Source organism: Centropristis striata, chromosome 24 (assembly GCF_030273125.1).
Source record: "Centropristis striata isolate RG_2023a ecotype Rhode Island chromosome 24, C.striata_1.0, whole genome shotgun sequence".
In the NCBI taxonomy this organism is placed as follows: Eukaryota; Metazoa; Chordata; class Actinopteri; order Perciformes; family Serranidae; genus Centropristis; species Centropristis striata.
In genome coordinates this window covers 7777414-7795628 of record NC_081540.1, presented here as the reverse complement: position 1 = coordinate 7795628, position 18215 = coordinate 7777414, and the positions used below count along the sequence as shown (strand labels likewise).

At 36.5% G+C, this 18215-nt stretch overlaps 1 protein-coding gene across 1 annotated transcript; it reads right to left on the bottom strand.

The window, feature by feature from the left end:
* Positions 1–8146: 8146 nt before the first annotated feature.
* LOC131962940 (uncharacterized) lies at positions 8147–14362 on the bottom strand. Its single transcript, XM_059328055.1, has 6 exons — positions 14033–14362; positions 12398–12502; positions 11551–11681; positions 10900–11061; positions 10394–10620; positions 8147–8953 (listed from the first exon to the last, which is right to left on the bottom strand). Exons 1-6 carry the CDS (start codon positions 14097–14099, stop codon positions 8851–8853), a joined length of 795 nt encoding a protein of 264 aa, XP_059184038.1. The 5' UTR covers positions 14100–14362; the 3' UTR covers positions 8147–8850.
* Positions 14363–18215: the final 3853 nt, after the last annotated feature.

The window sequence follows — 18215 nt, the reverse complement described above, 5'->3', positions numbered from 1 at the left end:
CATGTTTGCTCTCAAGCCAAAAAAGACACAAATAAGGAGACACTGTTTTTACCCTAAGTATAATGTCTTTATATCTTACTGTACGTAACATTAGATTACATCCAAAGTCAGTTGCAATTCAACTCAAAGCAGAGAGTGTAATCTGTGTTCTCAGTCTGCTCTTATGGAAATGTTACTTCTGCAGGCACCTGCACCTACTCAAAAAATGTTCTGGTATTATGTTAATGGTTGTTTGTCTTTTGTGTATTAGATTGTATTTATTTATGTTGTTCATATCTGCAAACATGTAATTCCACTACAATTATTCAGTGTTATAATAACAGCTATTCAGCAGCAAAGTATGCTAATGTGACATGATGTCAAGGTCTTACAATGCTATTGAAAACTGGTCTTATTTTTTAATTATTATTTTATACAGACTTATAGCTCTCTCTCACATTCACAGTGTTTAATGTTGGTGCATATTTCAGCAGAATTATCGTGAGTGAAAATTTAGGCATAAAATAGGCAATTGATATTTGCATTGCATTGCTTTTTCGACGCTCTATACATGCCAAATAGCTAGCTTTTTTTCTTCCTGGTGGTGTTGTAGCCACATACACCAAATTATGCATTACTAATACATAACATGGTCACACACACACTCACACAAAACATGCATATTAATAGCCTTATCCAGAGAAGACTTGTTAAGCATGAATGACCCTTTTGGTATGCAATCCTAATGAAGTTAGCTTCCCATTTTTATATTTTAACATTATTATTTTCATTATTATAGCATGCCAGCCATATGTTGCCCTCTGACACCTATGCAGCTGTAGCTAAAGTGTGATTGATGTGTGCTTTAGGTGTGTCAGGAGTGTGTTTAGACTAAAACCTCCTGGTTAAGGTGACCTCTGCACCCAACCTCGCGCTGCACAACACTGGAACTGCATAACAACTGAACACTGCCATTTTCTCATTTAGTGCAATAAACATTATTTGCACATTTGTTTGTGGATGACTGTGTTTCAGAGGAAGCAGCAGAACCTTTGCTAAGTGTTTTGCTCTTGATTGCAGATAAAAGGTCAACAGAAAACTAACAATCCTTTAATTCACTTATGTGCCTGTTTGAATGTGCCACGGTGCATTTGCATCTTTTTGGCTCCGGGCACAAAACAAACACCTCTTGCTGACCAGCGCTGGATATAAATGAACAAATATAATAAAATATGAATAATAGTTATAATTGTATGCAACAAAGAAAAAACTTCTGGACAAGTGTTGTCATTGTTTTGCATTGGGATCAAACCAGGCCACCTTAGAAAGGTGACGAGCAAACACAAGAAGAAGAAACGAATTGACAGCCGTGTAACGACGAGCAAAGCCCAAATACAGAAGCGCCTCGTAAAAATATCAGCCTTGTAATTAATAACTTCACGCATATTTAACATCCTCTTTATTCATGAGCACCTGCTTCCAATGACCTAAGGGCCACACAGAACCAACCTGCATTTTAAATATTTGCAGTTGAGAGACTAAAATTAGCAGCCAAACATTTTAGAGTCATCTAAAACAGCTTGACATGATTAGTTTTGACAGTGCCATTACGTGGTGATTTTATTCCCTCAGAAACACATCCCGCTGAATGATGCGCACTCTTTGTCAGTGGTCAAAGACATTTTAATATGCTTAGAGTCCAAGTCACATAAATATCTGAGTCCTTGTAAAGTTCATCCACCTTAAATATCTGCCAAGTTACCACAGAGCCACAATTTTGATGAGGTAGGTGGAACGGGGAAAGTAACACGATGACCCTAGAAAACAAACACAATTCCTTAACTTAATTTATATTCTGGAGACGAGGAAGATTGCTCCTTGGATAAAAGTGCAGACTGTGGGTTCAAGTAAAACTTGTGACCTTTGTTACAAGTAATTCCTCATCTCTGGCTCTACCATCCTGCCTGCTTCTCTCCACTGTACAGTCAAGAAATATTCTTAAAACAAAGGGGCGTATGTCATAGTAAAAACTACACATCCTTGTGTATTTTGAGTCCAACTGGACTAGTTTTCAGGATTTGATCGGGCTCACTCATTTCTCTTGACCTTTCACCACCGAACAAATTGCTTCGCTCTTCTGTAACCGAAAACCTCCTCTCAAGCAAAAATCTAAGCTCCCTCGGTGGAAATATCCAGAGTATAAATGAAATGTTTTTTCCATGCAAAAAACTTTTGGCACCAAAGACTCAACAACAATGAAATAAAAATCGACATATTTGTAAAAAAGCGGTCCCATTGTGCAGCTTTGAAGTGCAGCTGACAGAGAGGTCTCTGATTACATTAGCATGTGAATTTTTCAAATTTGAAATCATGCTGCAATGCCAGAGGGACAAATCTGAAAAAGATTATTTTAATGTGAAGGAGGAAGTCAAGATATTGTTGATGCTTCAGTGACTGTGACTTGATTAAAGAATAATTTGACATTCATTTGCTTCCTTCCTTGTAAAAGACTGACACCGATGTCATGTTTGTGTGTTCAATAGAGAGCAAACAAAGTGACATAGGCTATTGAGGATTCGCCTATAGGGTTTTTGCACTGGATTTTGAAAAAAATCTCTGTGTCAAACACACATTTCTGATGCTTATGGGTTTTGTCCAGCAGGATAATATTCACAAATGATCACCACTACTGTTATTCTTCAGACAATCTCCAACAAACTAACCATCGGTTTCAACAAGCCAGTGAACTATTCGCCTAATAAACTGATATCAACCTGATCTACAATCTACAAGAGTTTGAAAGACCACTAAAAAACACGACTAGAGGCAGTGAGGCGGACAAGTCAGAGAGTTCCTGTCCGTGTCCGGTGTGATGGCGTCTCGGACAACCACTGTAGTCTCATTTAGCCACTTGTTAGCAACTGCCTTTTTAAGGACACGTAAAAACTTCAAATACACAAGTTGGAGTATTTACTAATGTATTTTATGTCCTAAAGCACAATGCAAACATCTCTTCAGCTAATGTAAACCACAGACCTTATTTCAAGCTTCTAACCACCAATCAATTCAATATCCTCACTGAATTGAGAAAGAAATTATTTCGTCCTGTTTTAAAGTTGCTACCTTATTTATTTATTTTTTTATTTTATTTTATTTTATTATTTTATGTTAAGCATCTTTGAGTGTCTAGAAAAGCGCTATATTCATTTTTTATTATTTTCATTTATTATTATTATTATTATTATTATTATTATTATTATTATTATTAACCAATCAAGGCAGTGGTAGACCAACTACTCCCAGTTACCCAGTCGGGAATGGCTGTCTGAAGGTAAAGAAGGTAAAAATAGATTTTAAAAAATAATATTAAAAATAAATAGATACCAATATATCTGGGAGAGACCAACCGATTTACTGATAAACAAATATTTTAGTCTAATAGATAACTGCAGGAAAAGCACAACTGTTACTAATATTATTAATGGCTCTGTTGCATTTAGGTGTCCCATTAAGCCAGCAGGCAAAACCTCAAAACCTTGAAATTTCAACACCTAAAAGGAAGGCCGCCACATTTGTTTTAATTGCACCTGCTCTGACATGTCAAATATGAAAAAGGTCTGCTTAATAATTTAGGATTTAGGATGCATCATAAATGCAAATGAATGTCTGAGGGACCTTTGTTCAGATTTTCACACAGTTTGAATTAAATTTCAACCATTTATTTGTTGCACTTCTAAAACCCTCCTTTGTGGATTCTACAGCTCTGCTGCTTTAAAACTGAATACTCTTATTAAAGCTTATCTGAATGTAATTCTGACAATTAGTGACATTTTCTTCCACAGTGATAACCCTATAGGGAGAAACTGGGTCATGAAAGTGTGATTTATGTAAATGCAGAATTTCTAAGGGATCATTAGATCATCAATCTGAACCAAAGCACTGGTTACTCTCCTATTGTAAAACACTATTTAACTTGAAGAAAATAAGACTGTAAAGGTCATCTCCAGTACTGTGGCAGCAAGTTTTGTTCTTGCTGATCTTATCAGTGTCCTTGGTACCTGCACAGGTCCTTGGATTTATCATTGTAATTCTGGCTGCATGGCATCAAAATGCTGTCTTTCTTTCAGCTCTGTTTGCCCAAGCTGCAGCGACAGATGTTTGAATGTCAGTACAGATGTCTGTGAGAGGAGTTTAGCTGTGTAAGACTATTCCAGTCATGTACAAACACTCCGTCACTGTGTTTCTCATTCTCAGTCGCTTCTCTAACTCCTTGGGACTCAGTAGTGCTGCTTTTCTATCCTCACAGCTCGTTATTTACCGTTAATTACACTCACCTGGCATCCCAGGTGTAAATCAGCCCCTCAATAGAAGGCTGAAGATGAATTCAAAACCACTAATGTAAATCTCACGTTTCACCCAGAGGGGATTAGTCATTCCACAGGAACACGATCCATCTGTGATGTCCAGGGCATTACACGAGCTATTTTAGCATCAAGTGTTGTAACTTACTTTTTTTTGGGACACACAATTTCACTCACTCTGCCTCACATATTCTGTAGTTTTGGATTTTCTCAGCAGTATAAGAAAACACATTTTGTGTTGTGCAGTTCAGGTTCTAGTCAATGTTCTCTAATCAACTGCAATGGTGCATTCAGGTACCTCGGAAAGTCTCGAGATACAAATGGCATGTTTTCAATTTAAATGATACAGTCATGGAAAAATGATTAGACCACCCTTGTTTTCTTTAATTTCTTGTTCATTTTAATGCCTGGTACAACTAAAGGTAAATTTGTTTAAACATTTATAATGACAAGATCAAAAATAGCTCATAAGAGTTTAATTTAAGAGCTGATATCTAGACATTTTCCATGGTTTTCTTGATAATAGCCAAAATCATTAACGAGAAAACCATGGGAAATGGCTAGATATCAGCTCTTGCATTAAACTCTTATGAGCTATTTTTGTTATCATTATATTTAAATTGCCAAGTTCATTAAATGAACAATAAATTGGAGAAAACAAAGGTCTAATATTTTTTTCCATGACTGAATGTAATTTTCTGCAACTAGGGGTGTCTCAACCAAAGCAATAATATAACAATAAGTTATAAAAACAGAGGTCTCTTCCTCCCCAAAACAAACAGAACTGGTCAATAAAAGAGGTAAATAAAAAATAAAAAAAACCCTGCATAAAGTAGTTTCACCTTAAAAAATCAGTGATTCTCTGATGCTGTTCTGCAGACACACGATGTCTCAGAGGGGCTGCCAGGAGCTCACGTTCCCTCAGCTTGTTTCTTTGATAACTTAAGATCTTTCATCCAATTAAAATATATACAACCCCTATTTTAAAAAAGTTGGGAAGCAGTGAAAAACTTAATAAATATCCAAATCCTTTGCGACCTACATTCAATTGAATACACAACAAAGACAAGACATCTAATGCGCAACAGTTATGTAAGTATATATACTTATTGCAGTTAAAACAACAAAATACAACCTTAACAATGCAGCTTAAAACTGTATAAAAAATCTGACACATGCACAAAAATCATGTTTTTACATAACTATGTCACGCCAGCTAGTAGCATCCTCATAACTACTTCACTTCCTGCAGTTAAGTACATTTCTTCTCCTTTTTAATCTCTTTTATAACCACTTTTTTTGCCCTTAACCTAGATCAGTGGCATATTCAGTCATTTAGCTTGTAGATCTTGTTATTGAAGGTGTGATTTCTCAAAGTTTGTTGGAATAATTGGGGACAATGTAGGTACGAAACTCAACAAAATATAAAACATAGGTCTAGTCGTTTTTTAGACATGTTAATGTGTAAAGTTACATATTACACCTTTAGTATCAAGTCAAAGCATGACAAGTTAAAACATGTAGTTAGTAATTGTCCTCTGTGGTATGTGTGTTATACGTGTTATGCTCTGAAACCCTTAGTGGCAGGACAGTATCGTTCCTTCGAAACTGTTACATAACATTTTTGCCAAAATTGCATAGCTAAAGTGAAGTCTTAGGTTAAAAGCAACAGCCAAGACATGTCGAAAGTGCATCACTTTCTATAATAAATTGATGAGATATTCTAACATTCCCTGCAGGGTCGACCTCCAGTGACAGACAGAATCGGGAGCAGAGCTGATTTTGGGTACGCTGAATGCAGCACTGTCTGGGGTAAAATATAGAATGTACTGTGCTATGCAGAGAGACAAACAAACAGGGAGGTCTCTGTAGCTGGTGTCTCTCTGATCTTACTGCTGTAGTGAAGCATCCGAGGCACAGGGGAGCAGTAATGCATCCATTGTTGTTTTCTTTATTTTTGCAGCCATGTCATAATAATAGCATTTTAACTTCCTTGGACCTCTGTAAAGGGCTGTTTCTTCTACAGTGCCAGGGTCAGTAAGCTGCTGTTTTTATTACAAAACCCTCCTGGTTGCACTTTAGAGGACCCAAGAAATCCCATAAATCCCACTTTACAAAACATTTACTTGGAGGAGTGATATTATGTGAGAAGCAGGCATACGAGAGATAGCTTCAAGTTCTACGATTAAACAAGTACGCTTAAACAAAGGAGAATTTGCAGTGATAATTTTGACATTAACTGCAAAACTGTCTGTGATGTTGCATATTTATTTCTCTAACACCAAGCTATGAAATTGTATTTATTGTGATGGCTCAGACGAACAATGTGCTATTATCTTTTTTTTTTCTTTTCTGTAATTAGAGGCAACAAAAAATAGAGTAAGACTCTCCGTCTCTCAAGAGAAACTCCCATTATTTAGGCCAGTACATGTGGGCTCAGCCGGACCGTTTTAATCTCCAATTTACAGATTACAAACCAACACTATATATAACTATGAAAGTGGGTTGGTCACATTTACATATACTGAGTTGCAATCACTGCAATATTACTATTCTGCACTCTTGCATAACCCTAGAGACAAATTATAATCCTATTTAGTACAAACAGCAAACAGAACCAAAATTGCTACACAAAAATGTAGATATCAAAGAAGTTCAAATCCCCAAAGGGCAAAAATGTCACTCTAGATGTCCCTATATGCATAATAAAGTGATATAACAGTTAATTCCTTATTTCTGACAGATAAATTGCACAGCGGGAAGTCTCCATGTCAGCCAACAGCTCCTCACCCTATCAGCCTCCTACTCATTATCTGAAACCCTAAATAGCATTTAAAAATGATTTAATATTCAGTCTGCAGAGTGCCATGGCAACAGCTGTTTCTACAGTGGTATTAACATTGCTTCTCCACTGAAGTCACATGCATGAATCTGATGAGTGACACCGGATGGTGAGAAACAATGCAGCGTGGGCTCCACCTAGTGGTGTCACATGGTAACTCTACACATGGCCAGAGTGGACAAATGATCAATCCATTGATCGATTAATCCAATTATCTACGACAATGGCCCACCTTTAAGAAGCTGCAGTCTCCAATAAAGGTGCTTTACAAACTCTACAGTCCACAAATCAGCAATCCCATCCTACTGATCAACAGCCACTGCCTACAAATCAATCGCAGACAAAAAAAATAGCATACAGATTTGTAAGGTTGGGGGAAAAGCATGGAAATATACTGCAGTTCTGCAAGAAAACCCAGCTTTAAATCCCACACATGGTAAGAAAGCATGAGCATGCACTTGTGGTCTTAAAGGTCTTATGCACAATATGAAATACGTATTCTCCTATTCACTATTAGATGCCTAATAAGAACTTGAACTTTTTATATTTCTATTTATTTATACTGGAAATTGTTAATACTTTTTGTTTATTTGCAAATACCTCTTATATATTTCTAGTTTACACTGCTGTTTGCCATTTATTGTTTAGCTATCCACTTTGCTGCTGTAATACTTGAAATTTCCCCATTGTGGGACGAATAAAAAATCTTAAACTTAATCAGATGAAAACTAACTATAAAACAGTAGATTTAGTTTTTAGATTTAGATTTTAGTTTAGGTACATATTAAGGATTCTGTGAAAAGAAAAAATTGACCAGTATATGAAAAAAACTGTAGTGTCACGCCTAAAAAGAAGAAATTAAACCTATCCATACTCTGGAGTTTAATAGGTGGTGTCAGCTCTGCACAGATAAAGTAGATTCTTTCTGCTGGATGACATGAAAAGAGCATAAACACAGAACACGTTTTCAATATTACAAAAGTAACAACTTTATTGAAATTAGGCATCTATTTTATCAAAAAAAATTCAAGTTTTTTAGGACAAACAGCAACAGTGCAACCAGGGACACAGACAGACGATTCTCAATAAACAAGACAAACATATAAAACAGAACTATTGTCAAAGATTGCGGAGGCCAGTTTCAAGTAACAAGGACATATAGAGACACAAACACCCTTATAAAGCAACAAGAAAGGCCAGTTCCTCAATGCAAACGTTATTCTGTACAAAGTTCTAAAAATATACAATCTTATTATATCATGTCAGCACCAACTGAGAATTTCTCACAATGTGAATTCTCCAAAAACATTTTTCATCAGAGGCTGTTACGTAACGAGCATAACAATAATCAAGGCTAGATTGTGTCGTGCAACAAATCATCTAAACACCCACCTTTACTTTCAAGTCCATATAAAAATGCAATGTGATTAATTTAGAGGTTTCATTGCATTTTTAACCCTTTCGTGTGTGTTTTTTTTTTTTTTCATTTTGAACCCTGCATCATGTGGCTCTCCTGCCCTTTGGAAGAATACTGGAGTGGTTTTTCCAAACAAACACTACCATGTACAATTTTTTTGGCCCTGTACCACATATAAATTATCTAGGTCATCTATGAAGCACACTTTTCACTGGGGTGTTGGCAGCTGCTTAGATAGTGTTTTTTTCATGTTATTTTGTGTCCATGGCGGAGTCATCGGCGCATCCCATAATCCTTTGCAACTCCTGGATACAGGGCACGATTGACTGGCTGTGTGACTGAGCCATATTCAACCTGGAGAGAGAAACACAAGGGTCATTTTCAAGCAGGTTTAAGTACTAAACCAAATAATATAAGACTTATAAACCGTTAAACATCACATTTAAGTCGTTATTATGAATGCCATTGTAAAAAATAAATATATAGCCGCAGAAATCAGTGTCCCTCATGACTGTTCATTTATATCTAGATCATTTAAAGCTTGCTAATTCCCAGAGTAAAGGATCAACAGAGGAATTATCTACCTATAAACAATATATTTATATTCAAGCAAACAACATTGAAGACACAAAAAATACAACTAAGCATTTTCCAAACTTTTAAGACTTTTTACATAATCTGAATGCACCCTTTAAGTTTAACATTTTGGCTTTATAGTTAATGATGTTACCTATCTGCTACAATAATTAAAATTATTGATAAACAGGACACACATTGTATGCACAGGGCTTAATTTAACACCTGGGTAAAGAAAGTGGAACTTATAGAAAAAGAAAGAACCCAAGTTGCCCAGCTGTAGGTGTACCAAGAACTTACATTGAACAGGTAGCAGGACAGGACTCCAGTAGGATGCCCATGTTGCATTGCTGTCACTGGATATTTAAGTTAAAAATCGGCTGCCAAAACGTCAGCATTCAGAACAGAATCACAGTCTAAGCTGCGATTTTTCTTTACCGACTGCGGTGAAAAATGCTTAGGACAGATTTAAGGTAAAATGTTTGTAACGCAAGCTTAGCTGTAGCCTGATTTCCACAGACACCTGAGTGGAGCTTTCTTGTTTAAGGATTTTGGTTGAAAATGATGTAAGCAGCGTGCTGTACACATCTTATTAATGCCACAAAATAAAAACAGGAATTAGGTGACTCAGCATTTGGTTCACTCTGACTTTCCAGCTGTGTGCATCATGGAAAAATACTGAAATAAAGTGACATGCTCTAATAATCCAAAGGACTGAGCAAGAGTTGATTTTCATGATGTTTCATTCTGTGTTCCTTTAACCCAGGGATGGGAAACTTGAATGCTGGAGGGGGCCACAAGTTTTCATCGACACTACCACAGGGCCACATATAGGACCGTGCACTTAACCAGATATGATGAAACTGCTATTTTAAATATGTTTACAGTGCCGTAACTTAACATATTTCATGCTCAAATGCATGTATAACAGTATAAATAGGAATACAAAAGGTTTGAAGCAAATAAAAAATAACCACTTACTGTGATTTTTCTTTTCAGTGCAAGAACAGCAGACCAACATTAATTGCAAGAAGTAATTTTGTGCATTTTTACACTGCACTTTTAAGATTTCATGCTCAAATGCATGTAGTTGTACTGAGGGCCACTTCAAGTGATGGTGCAGGCCGTATGTGGAACCCCGGGCCTCCAGTTGCCCATCCCTGCTTTAATCTGATATGAAGGATAAATGTATGTATAGTTTTGATGTGTGATTATTACCTTCTGAGCAGCTCTCGTCCTCTGCTGGGCTCAGGGTGGTAGTGCTGGAGAGCAGTGAGGCTGTGTGCTGCCAAAATGCTGTAACACTGTTCTCGGAGCGCGTTGTGGTTCGCTGTATCCCACTGCGGCAGCTCGCTGGTGTAGCGCCACGCCATCAGTGTGTGCTCCAGCACGGCGTCCCACTCTTTGTTCCTCAGAAGAACTTGGCCCCACTCCTGACACGAAACCTGAGTGGGAGGATAAGGAGGTAACAGCTCAGGATGACACAATGAAACACTCGGCTTACACAGCCAGGTAACATATGGAGCGGTTTTTAATATATCACTGACAAGGAGAATTCCCTTTTATGAAGACAAAAAGCTCTACAAGAAAAGAATAGCAGGGAGTGCTTTAAGAGCCAACAACTCATTTTAAAATGCATCACTTCCCTGCAAACCAGACAGTAAAATGAAATCTGCAGGTTTCCAAAAAAGTGTCACAATTTGTACAAACATGGTCATACTCACTTTGAATGCCACCAGGTGAGGATAGGCCTTTCTGTAGCAGTGAGCGTCCCTGTTGGAGCCGAACCGGGAGTAAGGTATGGACCGGTACACGTTAGCTTTCTTTAGGTGCAGGTCTTCATGGAGATACTTCAGGTCCGATGCGAGGATCTCGGGCTCTTGACTCTATGATGCAACACATAATATTTTAGATGACAGTGTGTGGGGAAGTCTCAGTGTTGAGTAGTACAGGTGCATCTCAATAAGTTAGAATATCATCAGAAAAGTTTATTTATGTCAGTAATTTTAATTCAAAAAGTGGAAATAACACATTATATAGATCCATTACACACAGAATAAAACATTTGATGCCGTAATTGATTTAATTTCTTCTAATTATAATGATCATGGCTTACATTTAATGAGGACTTAAAATGCAGTGTCTAAAAAAAATAGAATATTACAAAAGACCATTTTTTAAAAGTATGTTTAATATGGAACGTATGTCCATCTATATGACTCAATACTTGGTTGGGGCTATTTGACTTGAACTACTGGAAATGGACTTTTCCATCATATTCTAATTTATTGAGATGCACCTGTATATCGTATTAAACATATTGAGTACTAAAATTCTGCTCAGGATGAAGCCTTGTCCACGGCCAGGATAAATACCTGCTCGACTAAGATGAAGGATCTGATGAGCTGTACGAGCTGCTGTTTGGAGAGGTGCGTGTGGTGCTCGTCCATCTTCTCACACTGCTCTTCTATCCTCCCACTCCACATCCCACCAATGGACAAATCCACTGCAAAGCCAAAAGGATATAATTAGGAAAATAATAAACCAGAGATAGAAGGCCAAGGGCAGAGAAACAGTCACTGGGCTAGTCATGAGATGGTACGTCAAAGCATTTATTTAAGATTTTTATTTGTGGATTAAAGTTGCCAAAGTATTGACTTTTAAATTCAGAAGATATCCATAATTTTTATTATCAAGTAGGTTTTCACATACAAGGAGGAAACAAAAAAAAACAAAGTACTAAATATAATTTAATTTAGGAAACTAGTACTTTAAGTCAAAAAACAGCAGCATGAATAGAAAATATAAAGAACAGAAGTCAACACACCAACAATATCTAAAATATATATATAAAAAAATATAACATGATTTTGATTGAACAAAAATGTATACATTTAATATAATTTTTTATTATATCTATATTATTTTGCCGTGGAATCGAAAGCAGTATGAAGTATGTGTTTTTTTATAACATTAGTATTGTGTCAAAATGTAAAATGAAGAAGCAAAACTGCATTAATTTTATTTTAATTTAATGTTCGGTTTCACATTTAATTCCAAAGAAAAATGGACTTGTAGAAGACAGCACACTTAACACTCTCACTAGGTTTAATTTATCACACACATTTCCGTTTCCATTTCGTTTACTATAAATTCAACCCACAAATTCAACCACAGACAAGATTTACACTAAGACTAATGATAGTTTCACTTTAAACTTACGTGAGTGCACACGCTTTGGGTTTGTATTTGTGTTTCTCCCTCTTGGAAGTGGAGATGGAGCCAAACGAGCACTTAGAATTTCTAGATACGACCTCCTCATTCGAGCTGTGGGAGAGAAAAAAAGGTGTTTCTTACAACTTTATCATAATTTCACATACAATATGGTGCATTTTTAGGGTTCATACACATTTTCAGTCACATTCATGCTTTTACAACACCTTGTCGCAATTTTTTTAATCCATCTATTTATTTTTTTATTATCTTATCTCTGTTTCAGTCTGGCTTTTAATATGGCTTTATTTGTTGGTACATTTGTCTCATTATCTACTGTATTTTACTTTTTAGTGTAGATCCTTAAAATAATAATACTATATTTTATCAATTCAATTGTTGTTTTCTATTGTTTGTCTTAGTATTCAATTTAATATTTTATCAACCTTTTTTAATTTAAACTGTTTTACCTCTACCTACTACTGTATCATATAAAGTCTGATTGATTGACTGATTGAGTCAGTATACTAATGATTTCAGTTCATCACATTAAATTAGATATTAGTTACTGTGCCATGAACAACAGGGTTTTGTTACAGCATTCTGGGTCCACAACAAACACCTGTTTGTACATTTATTTTACATTATTTCAAGTTTTAATCACTTTATTCAGAATCCAAGCACTTGAACAAACCTTAAAAATGCAACATAAAACGTTTAAGGATTTCAAGCCCCTGTATGAACCCTGAATATTACAAAGCGACTGTGAAATGCATTTTAATGTATAATACATGCTTTCAAGTGATTGCTAACAATAACATCGTCACATTGTTAAAATAATCGTCTATGTCATTTTTTTTTTGTCAAAATTGTTTTTTGTTTTTTTGCCTAAATCTTCTCCTCATGACGCCACCTATGGTAAATTCACCTCCATCCTCAGTTGATCAGATCATGTGATTTTACCCCTTTCAGATAATGGCCTATGTCAAGTGTGTGACTTAAGCGGATTTATTATGCCTAAGTCAAAATAAAATGTGACTTAGGCAATTTTTTGAACATGCCTTTGTGACTTAAGCAAGATATGGTCACACTTTATTTTGAAGGTGTCTACATAAGAGTGACATGAGCGTGTCATAAACATGACATGGGATGTGTCGTGAACATTAATGACACTTTGAAGTAACATTAATGCTCATGATACTTGTCATGTCATGTTTCTGACAGGCTTGTGTGACTCTTATGTAGACACCTTCAAAATAAAGTGTTACCATATCTTGCTTAAGTCACAAAGGCATGTTCAAAAAATTGCCTAAGTAATTTATTTCTCTTAAGTTACATCATTTACACACAGTGTTATTACTATGCCAATAGCCATCCTTTTGTTACATCCTTTTTGAGTGAAATGATCAAAAAATGTCATATGTTACAAGTTTTTTGTGTTTCCTGCAAAACTTGAAAAAATGAGTTAGGCGATTATTTTAGCAGGGTGACGACATATAAGCAGCTAACCCGCTTGTTTACCCTGTGGGCGCGCGCTTGTGATATCATTAGCATGATAGCATGAAGTGGCTCAACCTGCACAAAGACCACAAGTTACAGCAAAATTTGCAGCCTTAAATAAAAGCTGTCACATTTCAGACTTACCTGCAATTTTGGGCTGCGGGGCAGGTATCTCCACCAGGGCACGACGTGGCTGCCACACAGCTGCCATTGTGTCCACAGGAAAATGTAAAGATATGGAGCTACTATTAGCTGAACTTTAAACCCCACGGGGTGCCCGACACTAACTTTTCCACGGTGGTTAGTTGTCTTCAGCTGGTGAACTCGGCAGCACCTTCAAATGAGTGGACAGCGAGCTGACTTTTATCCAGGTACAAAGACAGACTTCCTTTTAATTTAACTAAGAAGTAGAAAGCCTGATCTTGTAGGTTCCCTCTGAAGGACAGACTGGACTGGCAACTTTTGTCTGTCCGCCGCCAATACAATGCTGCTGATGAGGCGCGCGGCACGAGTTGCCGCGCGGGCGTGGTTTGCTGCATGCGATGATCTGATTGGTCAACGTCACGCCATGTGGGCTGGCTCTGCAGTATATAAGCCAGATATCTGAGGTTTGTCTCTCTCTGGTGGAGGAAAAGCTGCACTGAAAACCACTGCCTTCAAAAATTAAGCATGTACAGGTGCATCTCAATAAATCGTCACCCTGTTAAAATAATCGCCTTAAACTAATTTTTTTCAAGTATTGCAGGAAACACAAAAAACTTCACCAAAAGTGTAACATTTTGTTCACTCAAAAAGGATGTAACAAAGGATGGCTATTGGCATAGTAATAACACTGTGTGTAAATGATGTAACTCAAGAGAAATAAATGACTTAGACTGTCAGAAACATGACATGAAGTATCATGAGCATCAATTTTACTTCAAAGTGTCATTAATGTTCATGACACTTCCCATGTCATGCTTATGACACACTCATGTCACTCTTATGTAGACACCTTAGAGTAAAGTGTTACCAATATTAGTGTGAGAAACTCTGTGAAAATAAATGGTTGTAACAACATTAATGTTAATATATTTAACAGTGTTAAAAAGCATCCAATACATACATTAATGGAATAAATGGTCTGGAATAAATCAGGTGCCGATGACCTAACATCACATTGACAGCCTTCAGTGTGAAGCACATATTCTCCACAAGGGGGAGCTGTTGTTTCCTGTCAGGCTGTAAAGTCAGCCAACAGCACAGGTCCACTGTCCCATCAATGGAAAAGTGATCTCTTTAACCATTAAAGTGATCACTTTCATAAACCTCTGAATAACAACTTGTGTCCAAACTTTTGACTAATTCATTTAATATCAAGATTTTCCTAATGCACTTGTACTTCTTTGCACTAAAACAAAGGGGGAAAACATGGACTTATTGTTATTTATAGGTAATTATGCTATGATCTTACTGGTCCGGCCCACTTGACATTTTATTAGCCTGTATTAGGCCCCCTGAACTGAAATGGATTTGACACCCCTGGTCTAGATATAGATCCTTTATTAATCCTTACAGGAAATTATAGTGTCAAAGCTGCTTCAAGACAGACATAAGTGCAAAGTTATTTTTGTGCATTATAAAACCTTTTAGCGGTTGGTATAAAGACCTCCTGTATCTCAAATTGGTGCAATTAGTCTCTGACTGAAGGTGCTGCTATTGATCGGCTGCAGTGTGTGGAGTGGGTGTGCAGGGTTGGTCATGATTGTACCCAGTTTGTTGAAGGTTGTGGCCTCTGCCACCTGCTGGACAGTCTGTTGATAGAGAGACTTTCAAGGGCACTGCATAACAGTATAAAAGAATGCTGTAGACAACTTTAGAACGACTCTTTTATTTTGAAAAAGAAATGTTAAGTCACTTGTAGCTTTGCCTTAAACACTATCACCTCCAATTTCATGTATTTTTCTTTTTAATTCCTTTTTATAAATTCGAATGGTATATTATGCATGCAATACCGCATTAGCCGCTTAGGTTTTCATCTTCCACAGAAAAGAAAAAAAGATCAAACACAAAAAATCCCTTAAATGTCCAGATGAAGCTGCTTGGAAAAGGGTGGTTGGAGAAGCCACAGCATGAAGCGATGTACACAGTTTGCGGTTGCATAGTACAGTACATGAAGTTCCTCATTTTAAAACAGCATGCCGTTTTGTATTGCACATTACTGAAACTTTGTATACTGGACCTTGCTGCTGTTCCAAGTGTCCCACATGGGTCGTCGACGTCTCATTTCAGCACATGTATACAGCAAATAGCATCTCTCAAAGACATTATGTACATTTATTTGTTATAAAAATAATCGCCAGCAAATATTCATCTATTACTTTTCTACTGGAATAAATATTTGTTGTTTTGCTTCTTTTTTCCCCTCTTCATCTTTTGTGTGTGTTACCAAATAGAATCCTCCCTAGATGTTCTGTATTTTGTGGCCACATTGAGATTTAAACCTTGAAAAATAACGAGTTGTATTTTGAGCCAAAGGTGAAACAAGAGTAACAGAAAGCAAAGACAGGCAGTTTTTTTGACGTCTGTGAGTGATGTTTTTTCCGATCTAATTCCACCACTCAAGAAACATCTCATCATTTTCATTCACAAAGAGAGGGATGATGGGACGCTGGTCTGGAAATCCCTTCTGATTGTCTCAAGCAGCCCAGCTCAACATTGGTTGGTTTGATTCTGAATGGAAAATGGCTCCCTGTTCAATCAACCAATGGGTTCATGCTATGGGGCAGAATGAGACACGAGTAAACAATAAAACAACTTGCTTTTTTCATTTGCAGTCTTGGAGTTTCAGTCCACTAACAACAAAAGAGATTAACAGGGAATATGGGCAAAGAACTCAACTGATTCTTAATAATATGTGCCCTTTTATCACATTCACATTGTGGGAACAATTGCTCAAAAAACACCTTTGTTTTTTGCTTTTTCTTTTGTGCTATACACGTTTCCCCCCCTCTCATCCAGATCTATACAAAGTGATCTATTAAGATACCATATTTTGCATTTAAATCAATAAATGAAGAGCTGTCGGGATAAAAAAGGAGGAGGATGCTGCATGTTCTCTTTTCAAAGTTGCACTAATTAGGCCTCGCAAATTAGGCCTTTTAAAACTGTGTCAGGCTGTGAGTTTTTCAGTGACAGTCAAATAAATTTTATATAGGACATCTGAAGATTCTGAATTTCTTACACAGGAAAGTTTTTCCTGTTAGCAGCAAATCTTAACTTCTTAGACAGCACTTTGTATAGATCTGAAGCCAAAAAAAAAATCATTATAGCTCATTATATTTAGGGACAATATTAATTTTCTGAGCATTTTGTTCAAAGTTTGTACATTATGTTGGTCAGGAGGGAAGGGGGGCTCAATGACTGTGTTTACATGCACACTAATATTCCACTATTATTCAGAATATTCTAAATTTGACACTTGTTATAAGATATCAACAGGGTTTTTTGGGGATCTGTGTCCACATTTTGATGCCGTAAACATGTAACTAAGCACATTTACTGTACTTAAGTATAATTTTAAGGAATATTTTCCAGATATGAAACTTTATACTTCTACCTCACTACATTTTTAGGGGCAAATATGGTGCTTTTTACTCTACTGAATTTACTTTTCATGTCAAGATTTACATGAAAAAATACAATCAATTTAGAATGACTATGCATGTTTATAAATTAGACCATGTAAAAGTATATTAGGTGGTTAAAATGGACAACAGTAAATACATAAATGATTAAATAATATTGTGAGTAGGGCCATTCTACATAATGAGTACTTTTTCTTTTGATTTACATAGGGAGTAAGGGAAGTGAATACCAGCACTGAACAGCTGCATGTAAATTAGTGGAATATTCATTTTTATTAGCCATGTAAACATCTTTTGTTCTTGTTGGTTTTATGGCCGATAAGAGCAACAAAAATAATATTTTGTGCATGTAAACGTAGTCACAGTTAAAGAGAAGCTTCAACATTTGCCTAAACATGCCAAATTAAAAAAAAAAAAAACTTCTGACAAATACAGTCTCTTATACTGTACAATTTTGATATTTGAGAGCAAATCAGGAGAATAATCCCTTGTTTGGCATAAAAAGACCCTGGCAGTGTGTTTTTGGAGGCTTGAATGTGAAGAAACCTGCTGAATGTTGAATTAAATTATCTTTATTTATGTCAGGTTTGGTCCTGCATGAGTAAAGAAAATAAGTGGAACATTAGGATCATCTAGTGAAAGCAAACCAACGATACAGCACACTTTCCTTCTCATGAACCAAAGACACACTGCCAGGAGGA

Coding starts and splice junctions, on each gene's coding strand:
- LOC131962940 (XM_059328055.1), bottom strand. CDS start 14,099: ATGGCAGCTGTGTGGCAGCCACGTCGTGCCCTGGTGGAGATACCTGCC. Junction 11,682..12,397: donor CCCAAAGCGTGTGCACTCAC/GTAAGTTTAAAG, acceptor TTGGCTTTGCAG/TGGATTTGTCCATTGGTGGG. Junction 10,621..10,899: donor CTCACCTGGTGGCATTCAAA/GTGAGTATGACC, acceptor CCTCCCACTCAG/GTTTCGTGTCAGGAGTGGGG.